The 25,153-nt window shown below is 39.6% G+C and overlaps 1 protein-coding gene across 2 annotated transcripts; it reads left to right on the top strand.

Moving 5' to 3' along the window:
- Positions 1-739: 739 nt before the first annotated feature.
- Positions 740-24,187, top strand: smox (spermine oxidase). Of its 2 annotated transcripts, none has more exons than XM_061717137.1 (7): positions 740-873; positions 9,961-10,195; positions 12,540-12,766; positions 15,124-15,297; positions 17,267-18,011; positions 21,143-21,303; positions 23,363-24,187. In XM_061717137.1, the coding sequence occupies exons 2-7, from the start codon at positions 9,988-9,990 to the stop codon at positions 23,513-23,515; spliced, it is 1,668 nt and encodes a 555-aa protein (XP_061573121.1). In that variant the 5' UTR covers positions 740-873; positions 9,961-9,987; the 3' UTR covers positions 23,516-24,187. The 2 variants fall into 2 exon arrangements, with proteins under 2 accessions (XP_061573121.1, XP_061573130.1); XM_061717146.1 differs by having other exon boundaries at positions 23,372-24,187.
- The last annotated feature ends 966 nt before the right edge of the window (positions 24,188-25,153 follow it).

Here is a 25,153-nt window from a genome sequence, read left to right on the forward strand (position 1 = left end):
TATATACCAGTTTACTGTTTATAGTGTGTTATTATTACTGTGTGATAACTATTTCTATTTATGCCTCTTGTTTTTTGCACTATCCCCTTTGCTGCTGTAATCTGCAAATTTCCCCTCTGTGGGACTATTAAAGGATTTCTTATCTTATGTTATCAGAGCTGTGAAGTCTTGAATGTGAAATGAAATGATGAAATGTTTTTGTTTTGTTCTAACTGTTGTGACTCATTTTTCCCCTTGTTTTGCGTTTGTTCTTTTCAGATGTACAGTGGACATGTTGCTACAGCAAGTGTGTAGAGCTGTGCTTGTGACTGTCTGCCCCTTTTTTCTTTTTAAAATTTGGCATAAAACTAATAAAAAATTGTTAACAAAAAAAATATATATATATAGGACCTATATCATATGTATTTTATATAAAAAAATGCAGATATATATGCCTTAGGTAGGTTCTTACCAGCATGGTATTAACCATTAATATGTGTGCAGACAAAAAAAAAAAAAGATACAGTCTATGATATCTCTCCTTTAAAATAGTCTAAATAAACATTCAAATGTGCTATTGTGGCACCAACATAGAAATAATCATATTTTTGTTTTTTCGTGTATCTGGAATGATGTGTTGTTGTGGGAAGCAGGTGTGCACGTGTTCGCGTGCCCCGGCAGTGCTGTGTGACAGCCCACTCAGCGGTGGGCGGGGCTCTGACGTCACGGGGGCTCATGAATAATTAATGAGGGGGCGGGGTCCGCGGAGAAACTGGCTGCTTCTGGTTTCCAGACATAAATACAAAAGCAGGAGCCGGTCTGTGAGAGCAGCAGCACAAAGACGAGCGGAGCGGAGCACTCTGAGGTTTTAACCCTGAAGACCAAGAGAGTCAGGTAAAAAGCAGCCCTCTCTCTCCACAGATCTGACACGGATCGTTGTCCGCCCGCGGGACGGTGATGATGGCGAGTGCGGTGAATTAAATGTCACCCAAAACAACAATCCGCGGTGGTCCACACCGGTGGAAATACTATAATAACAGCGGCTTGTTTACTGACAGTGACGCGACAGTAAACGACACAGTCAACCAAATGTCAGTCAGGTGTTTGTGTTTGTAAAAGAAGAAAGAAAAAAAAAATGAGTGCCACACAATGTGAATCTAAAGCAGATCAGTTGAACTGTTGTAACGGTGTTACAACTACTCTCTGCTTCACTAGATAACGGGCTTTTTTTTGCTTTATTTACACGTTTAGGTTGTTTTACGTTACCATCACAGGATATCTTTTGTATTTATGTCCGACTACAGCAGAGTTAGTTCTTCAAAGGCGTTTGCTTTGTTTCAAAGTGCTGCCACTTTGGCATCACAGCTTATACGTGGCAGGCTTTGACCACACAGCTGTTCCACGAGCATAAAGAAGAGATGAAATAGTTTCATTTCTAGTGACTGATCTTAGATGCTTTGTGGTTGAACTTAAAGTTCATGCTTTTTCTTTTAAATGTGGTATTTTTAAACTATTTTCCACATTTATTTTCATCATACCTTTCATTATGGCGGATATGGTTGAACTTCAAACTTTAAAAATAACGTTCAAAGCAAAAAATTGATCGTTACCAGAACAGCTACAAAATTTGTTCAGATTGGAGGATGAAGACAACAGACTTAAACATAAACATATGTCTTAAACATAAAACAAAGGTGTATTTCTGTTACAGGTGTAAAATTATGGCATGGACAAAGCAAGGAACTGAGATGTTGCACAAGTTTGTACCAGCTTAAGAAAATGTTTAAAAAAGAGAAGATAAGTGCCTACAAAAAAGAAGAAGGAGAGAGAGAAAAAAATAGATAGAAGAGTGGTATTTTTGTTTGTTTTCTTGTTTATATATGTATAGATACATTGGTGTTTAGCAAGTCAATGTAATTGTATTTACAGAGAGGGGCTGGTGTCATAAGTTTTCTTCTTCCTGCTCCTTTTCTTTCATGGTGATAATGTGTACTTCTTGGAATTTTGTACAACATTGTTAAGAAGATATACCATGAATGGAATAAATGAAATGAAATGAAATGAATACTGAATGGATTCCCATCAGAATCAGAATCATGTTTATTTGGCAAAGTCAGGTCAAACAAAACTGGGAATTTGACTCGGTTATTTTCGCTCACTGTACAGTAAATAGGCAAATGACAGCTCTTATTAACATATATACAAAGTTTTTTTAAAGTGAAAGGTGCAGCAGTATGAGGTAGACATGTTATTGAAAGTTGCATTGTTACAGCATATAATTGTGGTTATTATTATTATTATTATTGCACAGTGGTTGATTACTCTGAGACTCTATGAGTGATGAGAGTTCATCAGAGCAACAGCTTGGGGTAATATCCTATTACTGAAGGAGAAAAAATGTGTTCACTTGGCTTATAGACTGTTACACTTGCCTGTCTGGGCACTGATTGTCTCTTTTTCTTTATTTGCACCAGGGGAACATCCAGTCGGGTGCACCGCGTTGTGCAGCTGTGAGATGCTTGTGTGTGTGGTACTTCCACTCTGTCATCTCAGTTTGGGGAAAATCTAGAGCTGAGAGAGAAGTGTGGAATGTCTGGTGCTTGGCACAATTCCCCAAGACTATAGTTTGCAACTTTTTCATGTAGAGATCTTGTGCAAAGTCTGTTTTTATGCTACTGCTCACATGAGACTGATAGGGGAAAGGCAGATGTGAGAGTGTGGACAGCTGAAAAGAGCTCTGTCCCCTGTTAAAGCACAGACTAAAGAGAGGAAGATGTGAGACGGAAGTTCAGACGAAGCTCCTTTTGGTTGCAAGGCCGGTTTGGAGTCATTGCCATTTTATATGGTTCGACTAAGTGCTGGAGCCAGGCCTATAAAACTGGTCCTTTGGTAGCATCACCTCTTAGTTATTCAAGAAAAAGTAACAAGGAAGGTTGTGATAGCCAGTCAGGTCAACTAAAGTTTGTCCCAACTATATTAAGAAAGAAAAAAAGAAACAGTTCCTGTAAAACAGATAGCAAAATAAAGCTAATCTTCAGCATAGATGCAAAGTAGATGCAACAGTGTATGAACATAATCTTATTGTCCTTCGTATTTTTCTGTTGTTTAATACTTGAATTTCACCAGTCAGAAATTGATGGGGACTCAGGGTAGTTTTTTTCCTGCCATTGTTTATGCACTAATTGCTCAGAGGTCATGCTCTGGGTCACTTGAAAGCGCCTAGAGACAGTTTGTATTGTAATAGACGCTATATAAATTAAACGTAATTGAATTGATGTTTATATATCCGTAGCTGTCATTTATCAAACCCACCGTAAATCCATGTCTATAAAGCCTGTTTGCAGTAGCCGTCATAGCTACCAGTCAGCATTTGGAAATTCCAGTCAGGACTCAAAGAGCACTCAAAAATCCAGAATGATGTTTACAGCTGCTTTTATAAACTGGGCTGGTATATAAGTCATTGGTTCACGTGGAAAATGAGACAAACACTGTGATATTTGTAGATAATCTGTCCCAGTTCTGGGTCAGTGGTGACCTCCGTCCCCTCTCCTCACTCCACCTCATCCTTAGCCCCCCCATCCATAGTTTTTCGAAGGTCACACTAATCTGCTAGGTTGTGTAAAATCACGGTGCAATGAGTAAACAAATTACAAGTCAGGGAATTACAAGCAACCATGAAGGAAAGGACACAGTCCAGTGTGTGCTGTTTGTGAAGAAGATGTATCATATATTTAAACAAATAATTTATAATGTCAGGTAAAATTTTGCAGTAAAACGTATCCCTTTAAAGGCATGCTATGTAATGATACCACTCCACACCAACTGGGGGCAGCAGAGTGCAGGAAAAGGCCTTTGTCAGCCTTTGTTGTGAGACAAAATTAAGTACACGATATTAGGCCAATAGTATGTATGCTAATATTTATAGTAGCTACTGTTCTCATGAAAATATTAGCATACATCAGCACCTATAGTTCAGACAATTTACCAATCTAGAAGAAATGTTTTCCTTCATTTGCTAGATTTATTTCAATCAGGGAAAGTAGTGCCAGTGTTGACCCTTTATATTACTTTTTTTTTTTTTTTTTTTAATCTAATCGCTCCTACTCTTTCATTTGAAACAGTTTTTCGATTGGATGAGGTGCAATTAGGGCTGTTCGATTAATCGATTTTAAATCGTAATCGCGATTATGTAATTAGAACGATGTTAAAACATGAAAATCGTAAAATCGATTTTTCACTTCTTTTTTTTTTATTTATTTTTTTTTACCTTGTCTGCACACATATTAATGGTTGATACCATATTAATGATTGATGGAAATACCTCTCAATACCTGCAACAGTGCCCCATTACACACCTCTACCTCCTTCATGGGTTGCATTATTATTTAGCATGCAAAGACCCAGTTTAGTTTAATTAGAAAATATCTTGTTTTATTTAATTGGAAATCTAACTTACTGCATGTTTGCAAGTGCTGATTTGCTGATTTTTTTTTTCAGAGATAAAACTTTATATTTTATTATATTTTTTAAAACTTTTTTTCAACTTATTTTACAGAGTTTTGCACTTTATTCATTCATTTTTGGTTTAATAAGAGCAAAGTTTGCACTTAAAGCCCAATGGGGCAAATGTTCAATAAAAAAACAGCATATTTGAAATCATTTCTTTGCCTTTTGTCAATTCACAAAATAATCGTAATCGTAATCGAAAATCGGATTTAGAGAGAAAAGAATCGAGATTTTATTTTTGGGCAAAATCGAACAGCCCTAGGTGCAATACGTTTGCCCCCATTGCTTATTGCGAATCCATACTATACCATGCTGCTGTACATCTAACTGACCCTCAAACCACCTTTGTCCACAAAATGCAGCGAAATGAGCCGTAACCACGGGCAAACATGAGTTGATTTTGTGAAAAATGACCATGGTCCAAGCTGTTTGTTCTTCAGAATACAAATTAAGAAGAAACAAACGGCATGCAGGCAGTAGATTGCCAGTAAAAAAATCATTAGTAATTCATCAAATTGTGGTATGGGACATTGTATTTACAGCTGTCCTCACAGTGACATCAGCCCCATTCCTTGCTCTCTCATTGGTTGTTGTAACTTGAATGAGGATTGTCCTGAGCTTTTGGATTGTCTGATCTTTTGGCTACGGGTATTTGACATGCTGTGATATTGTTGGCAGCGTCTAGAGTTGATGAGCACCTTTGAGTTGTGAAGTCATAACAGTCGCGTGCTGAAGGGCATTAGTTTGCTGCCAGGGCCAGTGTGTGAGCTCTGCCTAAATGGTTCATCCAGGCGGATCTCAACATGATTCAGTTGCTATAATAATACTCCCTCAACTAGCCTAATTTACACTTCTTAATTTAAATGTGTGAATGTTTGGGTGAATTCTATCATAATCTATATCACCTCTAATAGGGCAAAGTGATATTACAAGATTGTGATCACTTGTCTGTACAATATTTTCAGTGGTTCTTTTATCAAAACGGTGGATTTATGGGTTTAATGTAGTATCTTTGATATCCTTTTTTTTCCATTTGATATATTTATATTTATCTATTACCCTGAATGAAATTGCACTATATAAAGCAGTGATCCCAAATACAGTGTAGATGATTCAGAAGGGAAATCCGTAGCAATTCCCACAAATAACTGGTTTCCTGTGTTACAACATAGTGACCCAATCACTTGGCTTTCTTTCAATCTAGTGAGTAGTAAGAGTTTAAATCTGCTTGACCAGGCTTTTTGGGAGTGTGTCATTTTTTTGTTTATTTTTTTTGGACACATTTTGCAACACGTCTTTGATAAAGGTGTGTACTGCCGTGTGAAGAGTTCAAAACCTTTAACAAGACTTGAGGAAACACAAATGTACAAGCACGTTACATATTTTCCCAATGACACAGTTTCTCTTAGTCAACTGTATCTGATAAGCCTCACAATTGCGTCACATTTCATACACTCATGTAGGAATACAAAAACACGTGTTGTAGAAGTATTTGGAAATCAATCTTACTCTACAATCTGGCCCTAGTGTTTACTGAAGTTGTGGCCAAACAAAGGAGCCATTTACTGTAGCAAAAGTTGAAATACAAGACTTTACAGGATTTTATAGCCTGTAAAGATGATGTCGATGATTCACGAAACGAAAGATGAATTGGTTTATGAAACCACCTGTAGACCCTTCACGATCATTACATTATAACCTAATCAGATGCTTCTTTGATGAATGTGTGTGCTGACATCTGAAGAGTTCAACAAAATCCCTTTTTTTTTTTAGAGTTATCAAACTCTGACTATGTTGCAATCTCTTCACCTGTGTCACCTCGCTTTGTCACTACCTCACCATCTCCTCTTCTGCTGTGGTTTAACGACACGCTAACTGGAGAATGAGCAGCACCATTTGTCTTTTTTTTTTCTGGACCTTAACTTACAAAATTACATTGATCCATTATTCATATGCACTTCATCTTATTCAGGGTCATGGGGGTTTTTTGGAGCCCCTCCCAGCTCTGTCAGGCCAAACCCAGGGTACACCCTGGACACGTCACCGGCAAACTCTTAACCCCTTCATGCCTGAGGTTGCATATCTGATATATACCTTTCTGAGGAATCAAAACAATAGGGAGAAAGAAAAAATATACATCCATCTATCCATATACAATTAAAGAAAAAAAATATATAATCAATAAAAAATGAAAAAATAAAATTAGGCATGCATAGAGGTGCAAAGAAATAATAATTAGAAAACTTTTAAAAACAGAACTGGGGATGTTTCCAATTTCCATAAATATTAACACTTAATAACTAATTTCATGTGTATTATTTCATATATATCAGGCATCAAGGGGCTAATAGTTGACAAGCAATAACTATTCATAAGTATTTTATTTGTTGGATGGGCTGCAAAGAAATGGCTGAAAAGGGTGTCCATAATTTAAATCTACAACAGAAAGAAACCACTGAATCCACCCCTGGGCCTGTCAACGTGATTGCACTCTAACAAGATAAGATATTGGAGATTATTGTATGAATTGGAATAATATAAATACATTGTTGTTCTATACAGTTTATGACATGTGCATAAAAGGATATGCACAGTCGACCTCAAAGTACAAACTCATACATGAAGACGCACAAAAAAATGACAGCACAGGCTTGATTTGATTTATTCATGTATTCATGTATGTATTTATGTTTTTTTCTTTCTTTTTACCACAAATCAGAACCACTGGCAATCTCACCATTAGCAGATGCAGAATAGAAGAGTAGCCATAGCACTGAAATCAGCCAGCGACAGCATGTGAAATCACACTGTTTACACAACTAAGCCGATGCGGTACCAGATTATTTTATTGATATTATCAATATAATAAAATTATGCCCAAAAGACTTACAGTGCACCATCAGTCCTTCCCATTTGCTGCTGCATGTAACATAGGAATGATTCTGTTATCGATGTTGTACCAGCATGTTTTTTTAAGAGTCTAAGAATCCTAGTCATCTTTTTCTGTGTAAATCGAAATTTCTAAACTGGTTTCATAGAAATTGACAAAACCTGAACTGAAACTGGGCTTGGCAGTATAAATAGTTTAGGAACTTTATTTCACAATATGATGATTTCTATCCAGCCTGTTGATCTTTTGAGGCTTACCTCATGTCTTCAGGTCATCACAAACCGTGATGATACACTTTTTATGAGGCAAATAATAACATAAAAGGGATGTTTTTTTTTAGTCTGATTCAGTTAAATAGATAGACAGCTTCCAAAGGGAAAAATTTGAACACATTTCTCAAACAAACATTTCTTCTGCTTCAGGTAAGCGTCAGCTGAGTACATCTAATACTCATTTGTGACAGTTTCCCCACTTTTGACAGCGCGTCCTGGGAATCTGTGACATGACCCACATTCAGGATGAGGTTTGTCACATCAGGTGGGATGGTGACGCTAACAAGATCATCAGGTTTAACCCACCTCAGTTTCAGCGGTCAGCGGTCAGTCGAGGGTGTCGGGTTCAGACGACAATGCACACAGATTTACAGTATATTCTCCATACGTCATCGTGCTCAGTTCCTCCGTTCAAGCGTTCGTCACACACACACATTCTCTAGAAGTGCTGGTTTGTGGTTTCCTTTCTGGGAGCCTGTCAGCTCTTTGCTGATCAGGTGGCTCCTCTTTACCGACTTGTCAGCATTGACAACTTGCTTGTGGTTTAGTTTTTTGGATGCCGGAACTGAGTTAAAGTTGAAAACCATGAGGAAACGGCCAGTCTGCGTCTGTGTTGATTGTAATCATATGTGCCTCTTCTTTAACGGAAAGTGTCGGCGTGAATTACCTCTTACACTTTTACACAATCACTGTGGTTCATGTTTAACGCAAACATTTATCATCTATTGAAGCCTTTCCATTAGATGACCTCAGGGCGAAAGAAAATCAATCTTATGTAGCATTGTATGCATTGCCCTCTCTCCACCGTTGCTGTGGTAACACAGCAGGGAGTCGGAGTATCTGTAAATGTGGACCAAAGCAGGGTCGCCTCAGGAAAGGTGACCCATTCCCCGTTTTAAAAAAGCTCACAAAACACAGGTGACAATTTTCTAGTGTTGATATATTCTATAGAAACACTTCTTGAATTTTGTGATCTATACATTTTTCTGCATTGGATTAGCAGTGGCGTCCTCTGCAGAGACTCCCACTGGGTTATTTTCACGCACAGCTGACCGTACATTCACAGCAAGCAGCCTTGTGTTGCAGTAACAAGGTCTCCTGTGTGCTCTTTCTTCCTGGTGTCCCTGAGGTTCAGTGTAATTCAGCAGACTGTAAGAACAAATCTTTCTTTTTTTTTTGTATTTTCCTGTTCTGACAGAAATAACAGGGTGCCAACAGGACCGTCTAATTTGGCTTCAAACTCAATAAACAGAGATAAAGACCGGGTACAAAGTACAATGTAAACATGTAATGAAAAAAAAGAAAAGAAAAAAAAAAGAGACCCAATTATGTTAATTACAGTTATAAACACAGCTGTAAATGTGGGTCATAGTAAGCATAATGCCAATAAGCAGCGCGTCTCGTCTCTAAAATAGGCCCCTGTAAACGGCACTTAATTAGCAGCGCGGCTACAAAGAGTCTGAATTGTGCCTGTTGAAAGGGCAGGTGCTTGGCCGGGAAAGCTGCGTGTTTTAAAGGATTAGTTCGGCCACTTTGAAAACCAACAAGAGGAAAAACCAAAGGAAAACAATCCTCTTTGTTTTAATCTGATCGGGTTTTGCAACATTTTTCCAACTTTGCTGGAAGTGGAATTTGTGTTTGTAGAAGTTTCTGTGAAATTCAGCTGCAATGTCTTATTAGAAAGTAGATAAAGTAAAGGTTTTTTTTCTCTGGATGATCCTCAAGATCTCACTCCCAACAGTTTTCATGCTGTGTGGAGTGAAAACTGTCCAAAGTTTACATTTTGATACTTTTATTTTTATTTTTTAATCCTGTATGCATCAAATCTCTAAATTGTACATGCAAGACAATATACTGTGTGTACAAATGCTGCTGAATGACATTCTGGTTAATATTCTTCACTATAACCCAGACTGGGTCAACACACAGAGGAAGGAGGGAAGAAAGGGTCAGACACTGAAAACTGGAAATGCAACCTTAAATTTAGTTTGAACTGATTCATAGCTGAGCTGCTTTTTTAAGCTGTGTTAGTTCAGCGATGTGCGATGTTAGATTCGTTGATGATTCAATGCTCTCACTCAAACGTCAGCCTCAGCATGATTGTGACAGGAGTAGAGCAGGTTTAGTGAAACGGATAGATGGATGCTGAGCATCCTTTATAGAAAAAATAAAAAGGTTGAAATTCCTGATTTTCTTTTTTCTTTTTCTTTTTTTTTAACTCAAAGTAGAAGTGTTATGATCGCTTATGGCCTTCTGTATGAATCTTGTTTCTTTCTTTTTTAAACTTAATTCATGTCTTGAATTTGTCCTCAGACTCCAACGAAGAGGAGCTTGGACGGCATGCAAAGTTGTGAAATTTCGTCAGACAGCACTGATGATCCTCTTAGTAGCGGCTTTCGCACTCATCGACAGCCTCGAATAGTAGTGATCGGTGCCGGCTTGGCTGGCCTCGCTGCAACTAAGGTCCTCCTGACTAACGGCTTCACGGATGTCACTGTCCTAGAGGCATCGGACCACATCGGCGGGAGAGTTCAGAGCCTTGAGCACGGTAAGAAGGATGTGTCCCTCTTCAACTGATCTTACCCTGAACCTCGTTTTGAAAATATGGTTGAATGAGGTATAAACTAATAACCACGGTGGCGTAAAATGACAAAAATCACGTCTTTGAGACCTACTCAGGTGAAATATACATTTCTTTTTTGTCTCATTTTTTTCTAATGCAACAATTACGTTTTGAAGTGAAAGCTCTCAAAGTTCCTATATTTATGAGTTCAGTAGCCTGTTGACTCACAATAACCCTCGTTTTAGATTTACAGCAATTCATGTCATATGATGAAATTAAGAGTTTGGGAACAAGGATCTTATTCTTCTTATTATTAACCCTTTTCAAATGAACATGTTTTCAGCATTAATTCTGCAAAATAATATCTGATCTTCAATTAAAGTCACTGCAGGAGGCACATTACATTTAAACTGATATAATTTCTTGTCAGTATTGAGCACATTCAATAAACATTCTCTGTGTTGGTGGAAAAAGTAAGTAAACACTAACTTATGGAGTTAAAAGTTTCTCAAACATCATTTTGAAGCAGTGACTTAGAGCAAGTGCTTTTGGTCCCTCTGGATCAGCTCTGCAGGTATTTTTGACCTGTCCTCTTTGAAGAACTGCTTCAGCTTAGCTACGTTCGTTGGATATGTGGTGTGAACGTCTGTCTTGAGGTGGTTTCGTGATGATTCTGGGAGGAATTGCAAAGTAGTCCCTGTCCTATATGGTAGGCTACTGAACAGAGAGGGTTTTTTCCACGTCCCTCAAGCCTTAAGCTGATTCTCTTGGCTTCATCTTTACTGCAATGAGGAGTTAACTTGACTGGGTGTTCTTAGAAGTCTGTTTTTTGTTAGGCAAGGTTTACATTGGTAGATCCTTCTTGTGACAGCAGATATTTAAAATGTGTGTATTTTTATCAATTGAAGTAGCTCTAAACCACACCGCTAAGCTCATTTCATGAATTAGACTAGGTGTTTAAACTATGACTCCATTTAGAATTCTTTGATGTAAATAAACTATGGGTTTACTCACTTTTCCCTCCAGCTTTGTACATTTTTTTAGTTAATTTGTCTATAATTGTGAATTTGATGAAGATCATTTTTTTGTGGCAAATTAATAGAAAAAACAGTTAATTTTAACTGGGTTGACATACTTTTTCTTGCATTGGCGCATAAGATCATAGGTTGTACCATATTAATCTGGAGCATTATGGAAGAACATTGAACCCTGGGAAAACAGGGATGTGGAAACAATGACCCTCATTCATGACACCAATATTTTACTATACCAAAGTTAATCCATTCATCCTCAACATGCAGTAAATGTTTTAAAAACCAAGAAAGATGTGCAAAAATAGCAATATAAATAGAACAGCTCAACGTTTCTGGAAAGCGTTAAACGTTTTAAGTATATCTTCTGGTTGAATGTGATTCCAGGGAGTACAGGGGAAGTACGGGGGGAAAACCGGTAGCAAGTCACAGAAAATCACTGCAAAGAAACACTGACTTCATATCTTCCTGATTTTCTATTTGTCATTTAACAAGTTCCAGCATGTCAGATAGCTTTTCCTGTGCCGGGAACGCTCTGTTAACTCCTTGCCAGATAAACACACAAGGGATGTTACTTGTCTTCCAGTAGATTTGATTGAAACATTGAACCGTTTCACAAAGTTTGTCCCGTACTACTGTGAAAATAATCACTGAAACTTAAAAATATACCTTTTCCAGGGAAGAAAATCTGATTTTGAGAAGACACATCTATGCAAATGATTATAAAAATTGCAATTCAATGAACCTACTTCGATGAAAGATAAGCATGACTTTTTCTTGTCAAGTGTTGTTTCCTATTAACTTTCCTGCCACTGGTTTCCATCATAATAACTTCTTTCAAGTGGCGGGAGCAATCAAGTACAGACAGGAATCTGTGTGCAGCCTTGTGCTCATAAAATCGGTCATGTGTCCAACAATTTTCATGGTTCACTGGGAAATAAAAAGTCACAGTACATGTCAGATGCATGGTTTACTGTCACTGTAACTGAATGCTTATATTCTCAAATGTTATGTTATCATACAATTAATATATCGATCCATTTCTGTCGTTTCAGTAGATGAAAGCAAAATCTGAGTGGATTGGTATTATAAATTTGAAGTAATTAATTCAAAGTGATAAATTAGGCATCAGTTGTTCCAAAACAGTCCAGATGTTGAACTACTTGAACACACCGATTTTTTTTTTTTATATGGTACTTTTTCATTTAAAAGTGATACGCTAAAAGGGATTTTAAAAGGAAATCTGTTTTTTCCCCCCAGATCAGACTGGTCTTTGCTTTTATTTTTCTATTTCGTAGGAAAAGCAACTTTGGAGCTTGGAGCTACCTGGATCCATGGCGCCAATGGCAACCCTGTGTACCACCTGGCAGAGGAGAACGGGCTGCTCGAGCACACCACAGACGGGGAGAGGAGTGTGGGGCGCATCAGCCTGTACACCAAGAACGGTGTGGCTCACTACCAGACCAACATTGGCAAGCGGATCCCCAAGGACCTGGTGGAGGAGTTCAGTGACCTGTACAATGAGGTGAGGGGATGTGTGCACACACGTATGCAAATTTGCATTTTCCAGGCGCAACTTATGCAAGACCACAGAGCTACTCGTGTATAGCATGCATGAGTGCAGAACATTTAAATTCAGTCATGTTGCACAAGGCTGTTCAGAGAAAACATTGTTTAAACCTGAAGTATTTATAAAATTCTACTGGGGGATTGGAAAGTTTCCAGACATTTCATTGTATGAGTTTGATTAAATGAACATTCAATGACGCACAAGACATATAGAGAATTAAAGTAATTATTAACAGGCGTATCCATGAAAACTCTATGGACATCATGCCGTCCCATTGTGAGAAATGAGTTAGATCTTCCACTCATGAACATTTTACCAGTGGTTGCTCTGAACTTCTGAAGGAGGACTTTTGAGATGACATCTGTTAAGGAAGTTGCAGTGGAAGGCTAATGCAGATGCGGAAGGAATTTTGATTTTGTTAACAGTCGTGTGTCTTTGTTTCCTACATCCAAGCTATAGTGGTGGAAGGAAAGGAAAAAAAAAAACTTTCCTTTTTCACAAACCTGAAAGTGGAAAGTATTTCTGCTACTGCAGTTTTCCTGCTCCTGGGAATGTTCTAAGATAACTTTGAATTATTTCAGGAAAGTTCACTCACTACCTGGAAAAACTTCAAAATGCATTTCCCTAGGTGTGTTTTCCCATGTGTTGTAAATTAGTAAGACCTTGAAATGAGAAAGTGGTGAGTATTTTTCACCCTTTCTGAGCCGTATGATCTCGTTCAGGTCTAACTGATAAACTGACAAACTTCTATGATCTTGTGTCATATGAAGATGAATCATTGCCTGGCGGCTTCAGCGTACACGTTAACAAGCCTAAGACGCCACAGTGTCATCATCTAATTTCTCTGTAGGACACTTAGCTATTCAGCAAAAAGAGGGTAAATTATATTTTGGTCAGGTTTTGCTATGATTAAGATAAACTGTATATCAAACATAAACACACATCTACACACAATCGGATCCAAGATGATTTGAGATTTAGTTATGAAAGGTTAAATGCATCCTAGCTATCTGTGGAGAGAATCATTTCATTCATTAAGAAGGCTTTAATCATGTTGTATTTATCCAAGCCTGAACCAGTGAAGTGAGGGCAGCGGTGCAAGAAAAACCCACCACATGCATTCAATCGCACAGAGCGGTCCCAGGCTTAACAGTTACATTGTTGTAGACAAGAGTGGAGGGTTACAGCTACAAGCGAAAGAAAGAAAATGCTTTCATTACACACATAACTCACTTATCTTTGTTTTCAGTGTCTTATAATTAACCATGTGGTTCCAACAGCCCTGACAGTAGTCAATAGGTCAGAAAACAGTGATAAATACAGGTCAGAGTATCCCAAGATCTGAATTTAGATCCCCTTATTTTGTCCGACAATAAAGACGCAAAAACAGATATATATGTAGAATCCACAGAATTTACGGAATTTATTTTCTTTTTATGAACAAATGACGTGGTGAGCGTTAATGAAATAATTAGCCAAATTCAGTTTTCCACCAACAGCATTCTGTATTACTGTCAGCTAGTTCATTATCTAGATAATAACAAGACTTATACATTTTTCTTTTTTTTCATACATTTTTTTATCCCCGATTTTTTTCCCCATTATATCACCCCTGCTCCTACCTAAGTGACAGTCCTGGGCATTGCTCCCTCTACCAACCCCGGGAGGGCCCTGCACTGAGCTCAGGTCTCCTCCTTAACCTGAGGAGTGAGCAGGCCGCATCTTTTCACCAGGCAGGGTGGGGCCTCTCTGGCCGGACGTAGCGCGTGGAAGGATCACGTTATTACGGCCAGATCCTCCCCTGTTGAAGGTTATAAAAAAGACCTTAACTTGAGTTAATGCTCCACATAACCAGCCCTTGAAGCTCTTACTTGTGATGGATGCCGTAGATCAAGGATTCAAGGACTTCTTTGAGTTGAGGTCCACCTCCATTACTTGGCTCCGCACCATGAGCTGCGTTCACTTGAAACATGCCGATGCATAACTGAAGATGTCGTGTGGATTTAGTTTCTAGGAAAAGGTGAGAAAGAACTTTAGGTGGAAATAATCCGATGGTCACGTAGCATTCTGTTGTGAAATGTTTTTCCATTCTTCCTTTTTTTGTTTTGTTTTTTTTTCTCTCTACTGAGAAGCTTCTCTGGTAACCGTTGGTGACCTTCAGTTTAATTGCGTTGGTGTTCGTTTCAGCCTGTCTGAACTTATCTGCACTGAACCGAACTGAACCCTTGGCACGAGTTCACCAGCGTCTTTCTTCATACACTTCCTCCTCCCTCTTCCTCCTTTTCACCCTTTTGCTTTGTGCTCCTCTTTAGGTGTATGAGCTGACACAGGAGTTCTTCCAGAACGGGAAGCCAGTTTGTGCTGAGAGCCAGAACAGCGTTGGCGTGTTTACGCGTGATGTAGTGCGCAAGAAGATTATGATGGACCCTGATGATTTTGAAAGCACCAAGAAGCTCAAACTGTCAATGCTTCAACAATACCTCAAGGTGTGTGTGTGTTAGTTCATGGTTGAGCAGCTTTATTTCCATCTCAAGACGGAGCATTTATGAACCAGGAAGAGGTTTTACAGACAAGATGATTTTCAATTCAATTCAATTCAATTTTAATTATATAGTGTATGTTACAACACAATTTGTCTCTAGGCGCTTTCCAGAGACCTGGGACATGACCCCAGAGCAATTATTACATAAACAATGGCAGGTAAAAACTCCCCTAGTGGGAGAAAAACATTAAGCCAAACAGTGGCAAGGAAAACTCCCCTTTAGGAGGGAAGAAACCTTGAGCAGGACCTGGATCATGAGGGGGGACCCTCCTGCCGGAGGCCAGCGGGGCAGAGCAGGAAAAGAGAAAACAGACAGAGAGAATAAAGAACAGAGAAAGGAGAGACAGACACTATGGTAAGTTAGTGTAGTACAGGGGTGACTATATAAACAGACGTAGACAGCAGACACTGAGGTGATCAGAGGGCGGGACTGCAGGTCAACATGCAGCTCTGAAGATCCGGCCTGCAAACATGCACTGAAGAGAAAAAGAGGGGGAAGACCAGCACCACAAACTGCAAGAACAATGGAGAATGATTATGTTGATGAGATACTTCTAATCAATAACTGAGGATTTAGCTAAAGAAAGGAAAGAGAGGAGAGGAAAGAAGAGGGGTGATGGGATCATGTTGGTGTCCCCCTGCAGCGTAGCCCTATAGCAGCATGAATGTTTAAGGAGAGCTGCTGTAGTCTGGTCCTGTAGCTGCAGCTATGACTACCGGCCCTAACACACTAGAGTTTACACTAACTATAGAATAGAATAGATAGAATAGAATAGAATAGAATAGAATAGAATACTTTATTGTCACCATTCATGGGTACAGTGAGATTAAAAGTAGCATCACCTTTCCAGTGCAAGACAGTGCAAACAGATAAGAAATATAAATAATATAAAAAAGTTAAGGTGCATTTTTGAATAGTCAAATCAAGACCTGAGATCCTATCTACAGCCTATTCTATAGGCTTTACTAAACACTAACTATAGTTTTACTAAACAGAAATGTTTTAAGTTTGGTTTGAAAGGTAAAGGTGGTGTCAGCCTCCTTAACCCAGATTGGAAGTTGGTTCCATAGTAATGTTTCCTGATAGCAGAAGGCCCGTCCTCCAAATCTACATTTGGATACTCTAGGAACTACGAGTAAACCTGCACTCTGAGAACGGAGAGCTCTGTTAGGAACATAAGGTACTATCAGGTCTTAAGAATATCATGGACTTGGGTGGTTTTGGGCTTTATATGCAAGTAAAAATTTGAATTGGATTCAAAATTTAAGGAGCCAATGGAGGAACGCTAACACTGGAGAGACAGGGTTTCTGTTGTTGATTCCTGTCAGCACTCGCACTGCTGCATTTTGGATCAGCTGGAAGTTATTCCGATAATTACTTGGACATCCTGCTAATAATACATTTGATTTAGTTATTTATACTGATGCATTTTCAATGCAGTTGAAGCATCAACTGCACTGAAAATGCTTCGGTAACGACCCAAACTTTCTTAAGGCATTTCACACGTCAGACAACAGATACTGAACACCCGTTGAGCAGACACTCAAACTATTATTGAAAACATGAATTTGTTAAATGTGCGACTGAGCATAGCCATATTTCCTTTTGTTTGAGTAGTATCTGTTAACAAATATTCATAATTAAGAGGAGAGTAGTAACAATAACCAAGTGACATTTGCTGAACTTACTGGAAATGTATATGAGTAGCAGTGTTATATATTCCTGGTATTTGAACTCTCCTCCATATGCTTCCACCCACATGGAGACAGGAAACAAAGCTTGTTGTAAAGCCGGGGTGGGGTGTGTGTGGAGGGGGGGGGAACACACACATTAGTAATAATGGCTCACCAGTTACAGAGCAAGAGAAAGTACCTCAACTGACTCATTGTGTTGATATGGCCTCATGTTTCAGGTGGAGAGTTGTGAGAGCAGCTCCCCCAGCATGGATGAGGTGTCTCTCAGCGAGTTTGGTGAGTGGACGGAGATTCCTGGTGCACACTATGTCATTCCTGAAGGTTTTATGAAGATTGTGCAGCTCCTGGCCCGGGACATCCCGTCCGACACCATCTGCCTCAGCAAACCGGTCCGCCGCATCCACTGGAACTACTCGGCCCAACATGGAGAGACCTTTTCCAAGCGTGGTGACAATGACCACGACAACAACCACAACAACAAAAACCACTGTGGCCAGCCTCACGAGAACTCTTTGACCCTGGGCCGCCCCATCTGCGTGGAGTGCGAGGATGAGGAGTGGATCGCAGCCGACCACGTGATTGTGACAACGTCTCTAGGTGTGCTGAAGCAGAACCACGAGGCCATGTTTTCCCCGCCCCTCCCCGAGGACAAGGTGCTGGCCATCGAGAAGCTGGGCATCAGCACCACCGACAAGATATTCCTGGAGTTCGAGGAGCCCTTCTGGAGCCCCGAGTGCAACAGCATCCAGTTCGTGTGGGAGGACGAGGCTCAACTCGAACAGCTGGCCTACCCCGAAGAACTGTGGTACAAGAAAATCTGCAGCTTCGACGTCCTCTACCCGCCCGAGCGCTACGGCCACATGCTGAGCGGCTGGATCTGCGGGCAGGAGGCGCTGTACATGGAGCGGTGCGATGACGAAACCGTGGCTGAAACCTGCACTGAGCTGCTGAGGCGCTTCACAGGTCAGAGCACACCGGCAAACACAGCTGGAGCTTCATCTCCAATATCACCTCACTTGAATATTTGATGTCTTTAAAAGAAAATACATGTGAAAGTAGGGATGGGCGGTATGGACTAAAAAATGTATCACGATCATTTCTGGCATTTATCCCGATAACGATAAAAATGACGATAAAAAAAATACCAATTAAACTCCACCTTTGTAACTATAAATCTATCTCACTCTCAGATCCGCCATGTTTGTTACACAAAAACGTCAACAGTGGGAATTTATTCTTCTTTCTTTCTTTCTTTCTTTCTTTCTTTCTTTCTTTCTTTCTTTCTTTCTTTCTTTCTTTCTTTCTTTCTTTCTTTCTTTCTTTCTTTCTTTCTTTCTTTCTTTCTTTCTTTCTTTCTATCTTTCTTCTTTCTTTTTTTCTTTCTTTTTTTTCTGGCTCATTTCTTTCTTTCTTTCTTTCTTTCTTTCTTTCTTTCTTTCTTTCTTTCTATCTTTCTTTCTTTCTTCTTTCTTTTTTTCTTTCTTTTTTTTCTGGCTCATTTCTTTCTTTCTTTCTTTCTTTCTTTCTTTCTTTCTTTCTGGCTCATTTCTTTCTTTCTTTCTTTCTTTCTTTCTTTCTTTCTTTCTTTCTTTCTTTCTTTCTTTCTTTCTTTCTTTCTTTCTTTCTTTCTTTCTTTCTTTCTTTCTTTCTTTCTTTCTTTCTTTCTTTCTTTCTTTCTTTTCTTTCAGGCTCATTTCCTTCCTTCCTTCCTTCCTTCCTTCCTTCCTTCCTTCCTTCCTTCCTTCCTTCCTTCCTTCCTTCCTTCCTTCCTTCCTTCCTTCCTTCCTTCCTTCCTTCCTTCCTTCCTCCTGCGTCGATTTAACGCAGAACCATAAATCTAGCTTTACAGAAAAACGGGAATTTATCATTTTTACCGTGAGATGACAAATTCTTACCGTGGGGAATTTTTTTGACGGTTTATCGTGAACGGTAAAATATCGCCCATTCCTATGTGAAAGACACATTCTGTAGATATTGTAACAGAAAGCAACTCCTACGCTTCCTCTTACTGTACAACCGCTGATGACTGAGCGCTGGTGTCAGCGCAGTGACTCATGAGGCGTGACTAGGTCACTGCTTTCACAGAAGGGCAATGACTTCAACCGCGGCTGTGACATCAGCAGGATTTTCAGGGAGAAGAAAAAAAGGCAATTAATATGCAACAGCTTAATGACTCAGGTGTGGGGGGAGGGTTGTATCCGGCGAGCTAACGCTGACTGTTCTGGTGCCACAAAAACAACGCTGAGTGAAAGTACTGATTATGCGTTTGATAAGGGTATGAGACTTTTACTGTAACTGATATTGATCAGATCTCCTTGTTCTTGTTCAAATGAAATGAGCGCGACACTAATTGGGTTGTTATATAAACCCAACAGAACAGGGGGAACAAAAAACAGGAAATAAACTGACTTTTACTGTTTGAAGGTGAATCCAACAACGTGAAATGAAATGTATTTTATTGGTATTTTCCACTCAGTGCTTTTGATGACAGTCACTGTTCTTAAAAATAAAAACAGTAAACATTACACCTAAAAATCTGCCAACAAAAACACAAGAAATAAATGGCTATAAACATCAACAGAGGTATCAGTGTTAAACTGCAGTAATTCCTTTGATACTCGCACAACCGATAATAATAACACTTGGAAAGACGCCGTTCAGGAGTCTGAAACCACGTCTTTCACGGAGCCTGACGGCCTTTCAGAGCGCAGCAGTGTGAGGTGGGATTGTCCTGGGTGGGAAGAGTCCTTGATGATATCCGTAGCGAGACATTGTTCGCTGTTTGGCAGCAGATTAGGAAGGAAGTGCATAGAAGTAAAGTCCGGCGGCGGCCTCAGAAGTAGGTCACAGAGAGCACAGACACGGTGACTGTCATTTCATGAGGTCAGTGGACTTCCCATGTATTGAGAATTTGAATTACACAGAGAAACACCCACACACACACACACACATGGTCTTCATTTAGGTCAGAGGAGTTTAATCCTGTCAGCTGTTACTGAATTACATATAGTCTCGCCAGTGAGGGTCACAGAAGAACTGGTTTGACTCTTTAATGTTCTAGCATTAAAGCTTTACTAATGTTGCAGTTATGAAAATATCAACATTTTCATCCAGATTAAAATACAAGGGCTAAAAATCCTCCCCAGATGATGATAAAACCTAACAATTTCAATTGCCCCCAATTGGAAAAGGGCCTCGCGTTCCAGTTTCATGTTCCGCTGTTATGTCAGGACATCTTGACATCAGGAGTTAAACTGGGCTACTAATGAATTTGCCTGGTCAACATTGTGAAACATTACATTTTAAACTAAACTGCGATCTTCACAAATCCTAACTGAGTAGTTCTGGTGCTTAAATCTAGCAGTAGGTGAAACTGAAGATGAACAGTGAGAGAAGAAGAACCCAAGGAAATGTCTGAAATAAAAATGTCCCATACTGACTTCCAACTTCCTGATCTGTTGTTGTTCTTTATCCTTGTCTGTCCTCTCAAGGATACTGGTCTTCCTGAGTCTGAGTCTGCCGGAGGTTTCCTCCTGTTGAAGGGGAGTTGTATTTTTTTCCCCCCTTTCCACAGTCGCCTTGTGCTTACTCAGAATGCGGGATTGTATGAAACAAAAGTCTTGGTGGAATCTGTTAAACTAGGCACTTATGTTTTTTAATTGGCTTTGTATTCATTGGACAAATTTGGAATGAGTTGATTTGTATTCTGGAAGTGCCTTGAGATGATGTTTGGCGGGATTTGGCGCGATATAGATAAAGATTGTGACCTCATCATTTACGTCACTCCTCCGAGTTCCTTATATACCTTATTGTTAATACTCCAGAATGACTCTTCCTGCTTCAAACCTCGTTACGAGGAGGACGCCTTTTAACACACGTGTTCCCAGTGTTATGTTGGTGAAGCTCTAGGAATCATGTCCACATATAGAAGTTAGCGTTTTGTCCGAGGGTACACAGTGACTAAAAGAGCTAATAGTGTGGCTATAGACAGTTGTCTTGGTCAGACACGTCTCCATCCGTGACTGTTTGAAGAGTTTGAACACACCTGCTCCAGCCTCTGTATTGACTTCATCTCTCCTCACGTCTGTCCTCAGGGAATCCTGACATTCCAAAGCCCCGCCGCATCCTGCGCTCGTCATGGGGCAGCAACCCATACATCCGAGGCTCCTACTCCTTCACCAGGGTCGGGTCTAGTGGTGCAGACTGTGAGAGGCTGGCCATGCCGCTGCCTTATGCCAACAGCACCAAGGCTCCAGTAAGACAACCACAACATGACATGACATGAAAGCTGCCAATATGTCATCCATATTTCAAATACTAACATTTCTATGACGCCGTCCACCACACTTGCTCATGTAAAACAATATTGTGAGTAGGCCTGTGTTGAAAAAAATCGATTTTCCGATTCTAAATCGATTCTCATATTAATTCCTAAAAATCGATTCTTATGTCTAAAGATCGATTTATTTATTTTTTTTTCCTCATCATTTTCACCAGGTGAACTTTAATCCCAGTAGTCGGACACACAGTTTGTCATGACACTTGGCAATATGTGTGCGTGTTGACAGAATAAATTAGATAAGCTAAAATGATTTGTTTACTGCATGAACTGTGCCATTTCTTTTTTGGTTTTGCACTTTAAAGGTATTGTGACATCATTTTTAACATGCTTTTAACACTATTAAAAGTCTTGGCCAACATCCCTCAAATGTGTCTAAAAGAGTGTAACAAGAAAAACTTCACTCTAGTACTCTTTTCCTGGCTTTTTATTACAGTGTTTTTTTGCGCCGTGAAAAATGCTTCCTTTCCCCCCTTTCCTGTCAATCATTGCTCCGCTCCTCCTCCAAACCTCCTCCTCCTCCAGCCATACGCTCACAGCGGCGTCGGAGAAGCCGGAGCGACAGGCGAAGCATGCACGGAAAAGCAGGAGGGCGAACCACAGCAAACAATCATAAAAATAAAGGCATGCAAGCAGCACTGTCCCCTTATCTTAAGTCCAGTCAGTGGCCGCGGGTCTTCTTAGCAGTTTTCCTCCGGTGATTAGAACAAAAGAGGCTCTTAAACAGCTCCAAGCCTCATTTATGGTTCCGCGTTAAATTGACGCAGAGCCTACGCCGTAGGGTTTAGCGTATGGTGCGCGTCGCTGCGTAACCCTACGCCGTAGGCTCTGCGTCGGTGTAACGCGGAACCATAAATCAGCCTTTATGGTGCGCTGGAGAGGAGCGGAGACAGGGAGCTGGGTGGAGGGGGCGGTGATTTAGCGGATTGTTACGTAACGATCCGCCACCAAACCACATGCGCCGTTTTTGCATAGTTATGCGGAAAATCCCAGAAAGCACATAATGCACTGAATGTTAAAAGTTCGTTGTTTTTTGGGTGTAATTGATGTCAAGACACCCAACAAAACACAAAAAATCAAGAAAAATGTGTTTTTCATGTCACAATCCCTTTAAATGGATATTGAAAGGCCTGTTTGAGTTATTTATTTCTTAGTTATTTCACAATAATTATTGTGAAATTATTATTTCACTAGTTATTTTACAGTCATATAATTCAGGCAACAGCTCAAAAAACATTTTAAATAACACTAAGCCAAATCAATATCGAATCGGATCGAATCGAATCATGATAATCGATTCTGAATATTAAAAATCGGAATCGAATCGATTCTTGACATTTGAATCGATACCCAGCCCTAATTGTGAGCTGTAGTACACATTTCTGCTTTTTTTTTTAGGTATCCCAGTCTCTGTTATCCTGATGAAAGACATCAGTTAATTAAATCAATGTGCATTACTATTTTATACGGATTCCTGAGTATTGTTACAACTGTATTAGCTATAGTTGAGCTTTTCCCCTTTCCCTGTTTGCAGTCAGTCAGGGCAGAAGTGCCATCTCTACCAAGACACATCACACTGCAGGATATGCAGAGCAAATACAGCTGGTGTCAGGGGGGCGTGCTGAGTGCTGATTGTAGGTCAGGGAACTAAACCGTGAAACCTGATGCATTCTAGGTGACGGAGCTGGAAGTTTTTCATGCATGCTTGAAACTGCTGAAGGAACAGCGTGACCCCTCTCCTCAAAGTCCTTCAGCCCCGTCAGACTGAAGAAGTCTCATTTGTGCACTCAGGACAGTTCCTGCAGCCTCTTTCATGTGGAGTGCTAACATGGGGAGCAGAAATAGAAAACAATGCTGCAGGAGAGGCCAAAAACATTTCAAGAGGATATTGACAGACCTCGTTTTTGACTCAGGTTTCTTCTCTTACATCTTTTCCCCCCCGTCTCCCCCTCCTCCTCCCTCATTCTTTGCTTAGCCTCTGCAGGTCCTGTTTGCTGGAGAGGCCACCCACAGAAAATACTATTCCACTACACATGGTGCTTTGTTGTCGGGGCAGAGAGAGGCCACTCACCTGATGGAGATGTACCAGGACTTGCACAAAGCGGAAACCGCAAAGCCTAACGTATAACACGAAACAAACCTCTTACTAGTGAATAAAACGACAACAAAAAACACAAAATGTTGAGTTCAGGCTTTCTTTCCTAATGATTAAATTATACTTAAAGCATAGCACGGGCTTTATTACATTTCTAACAATTACATATTGTTTTTATTGTACTGTAGATTTGAATCATGCTAAATTTTATTTGATATGTACTGTTAAGATGTTGCCAATGGTGCTGTCATTTCTTTTATTTGCCATTCTGTCAGTATGTTTTTTTTAAATCAACAGTTTATTGTTTATAACAAAGCACTTTTAATTTACTTTGTTTTTGTAAGTGCCTTCTGTATGTTATTCAATGTCACTTCAAGAATAATGGAAATAATGAACAAAAACGACGAAAATTTTAACAAAATAAAAGTTCTATGATTAACTAATAATTGTACAGGTTTTTAACTCACAATGCTGGTAGATTAGAATCAGCAGCTCATCTTTCTGCACCTGGGAAATCACTTGCAAAAGATTCCTTTTTTTTGTGCATACATCTGCGAAAGAAAACAAAAAATGCAAGGACAAAGGCCAACACTCTAATGTTGCGTAGTACAATGCTGTGCCAAACTCACATGTAGCTACAACAGACCTAAATTTCAGTCCTGCTGTGGATATTACTGTCAAATTAACAATAAAGACTCAATTATAGTGTCGTCATCTGTTTTCCCATGATGCAATCCAGCATTCAAAAAAGAAAAAAGGGGGGAAAAACTCATGGGGCACATCTGGAGATGTACATAATGGTCTTAATGATTCTAATAATAACCATCTACTCGGTCTTGACAAGATTGTTTTTCTTTTTTGATTCACGCTAACTGCTGCAGTGGTGTGATTGATTTTGCAGGTCAAATCTCGGCAGAGCTGCAACTCCAGATAACACAAACAAAGCTCACTTTAGAAGTAGTCGATATGCGGAAGACTTTTTCCTTCAGCAGGAAAGGCAGAGATTGAATTTAAAAGCATTAACAATGGCCATGTTTCTTTGCTCCTGCTACCGTGAAACTATTTGCAGGAAACGTTTTAATTCCTTTCACTTCTTCTGAACATCACCATGTAAGACATTTATTTACCTAATGCTTGGAGTTAGTTTAGCAGGCTTCAAACAAGAAGCTGCTGTCTGCTCCAACATTGTTAAATCAATGAGATATGCAGTCAGAGCAGACCGAGTCGTTTTAAAAAGGGGTTATTAAAGGAACAGAAGCTAGAACCAATGGACTATAACCGGCTTGTAAATCGGTTTTAAACAGTGACGTTCCCCAACTTGCAGTTCCTTCAATGACCAGTAGGGGCCGATATCCACCGACCTCCAAGTAAACACATTCAACTTTACAGATGAAATAAACAACCTATTTACCATTTGATAGCTAAAATAGTCTGATTTGATATCCATGACAAGTGTTACATCATTTAAAGCCACATTAATTCATGACAAGGGGCATGAATTAATGCCAACAGCACCAAGGCTCCAGTAAGCTAAACACATCTACCTGACAGCTACATTAGAGCCTATGGTGTCCAACCATGTCAATTTGGCTATTTAGTTACCTTTGGTGAACTTGACTTCTGAGTTTTTAATAAATATTTAATGGTTATTATTCTTGTTTTGAAGATAGG

The sequence above is a fragment of the Cololabis saira genome, chromosome 1 (genome assembly GCF_033807715.1).
Source record: "Cololabis saira isolate AMF1-May2022 chromosome 1, fColSai1.1, whole genome shotgun sequence".
Classification (NCBI taxonomy): Eukaryota; Metazoa; Chordata; class Actinopteri; order Beloniformes; family Belonidae; genus Cololabis; species Cololabis saira.

Bases quoted from the DNA above. Each gene is read 5' to 3' on its own strand.
- smox (XM_061717137.1), top strand. From the start codon at position 9,988: ATGCAAAGTTGTGAAATTTCGTCAGACAGCACTGATGATCCTCTTAGT. The intron at 10,196-12,539 runs GTAAGAAGGATG...TCTATTTCGTAG, and splicing joins AGTTCAGAGCCTTGAGCACG to GAAAAGCAACTTTGGAGCTT. The intron at 15,298-17,266 runs GTGTGTGTGTGT...CTCATGTTTCAG, and splicing joins TGCTTCAACAATACCTCAAG to GTGGAGAGTTGTGAGAGCAG.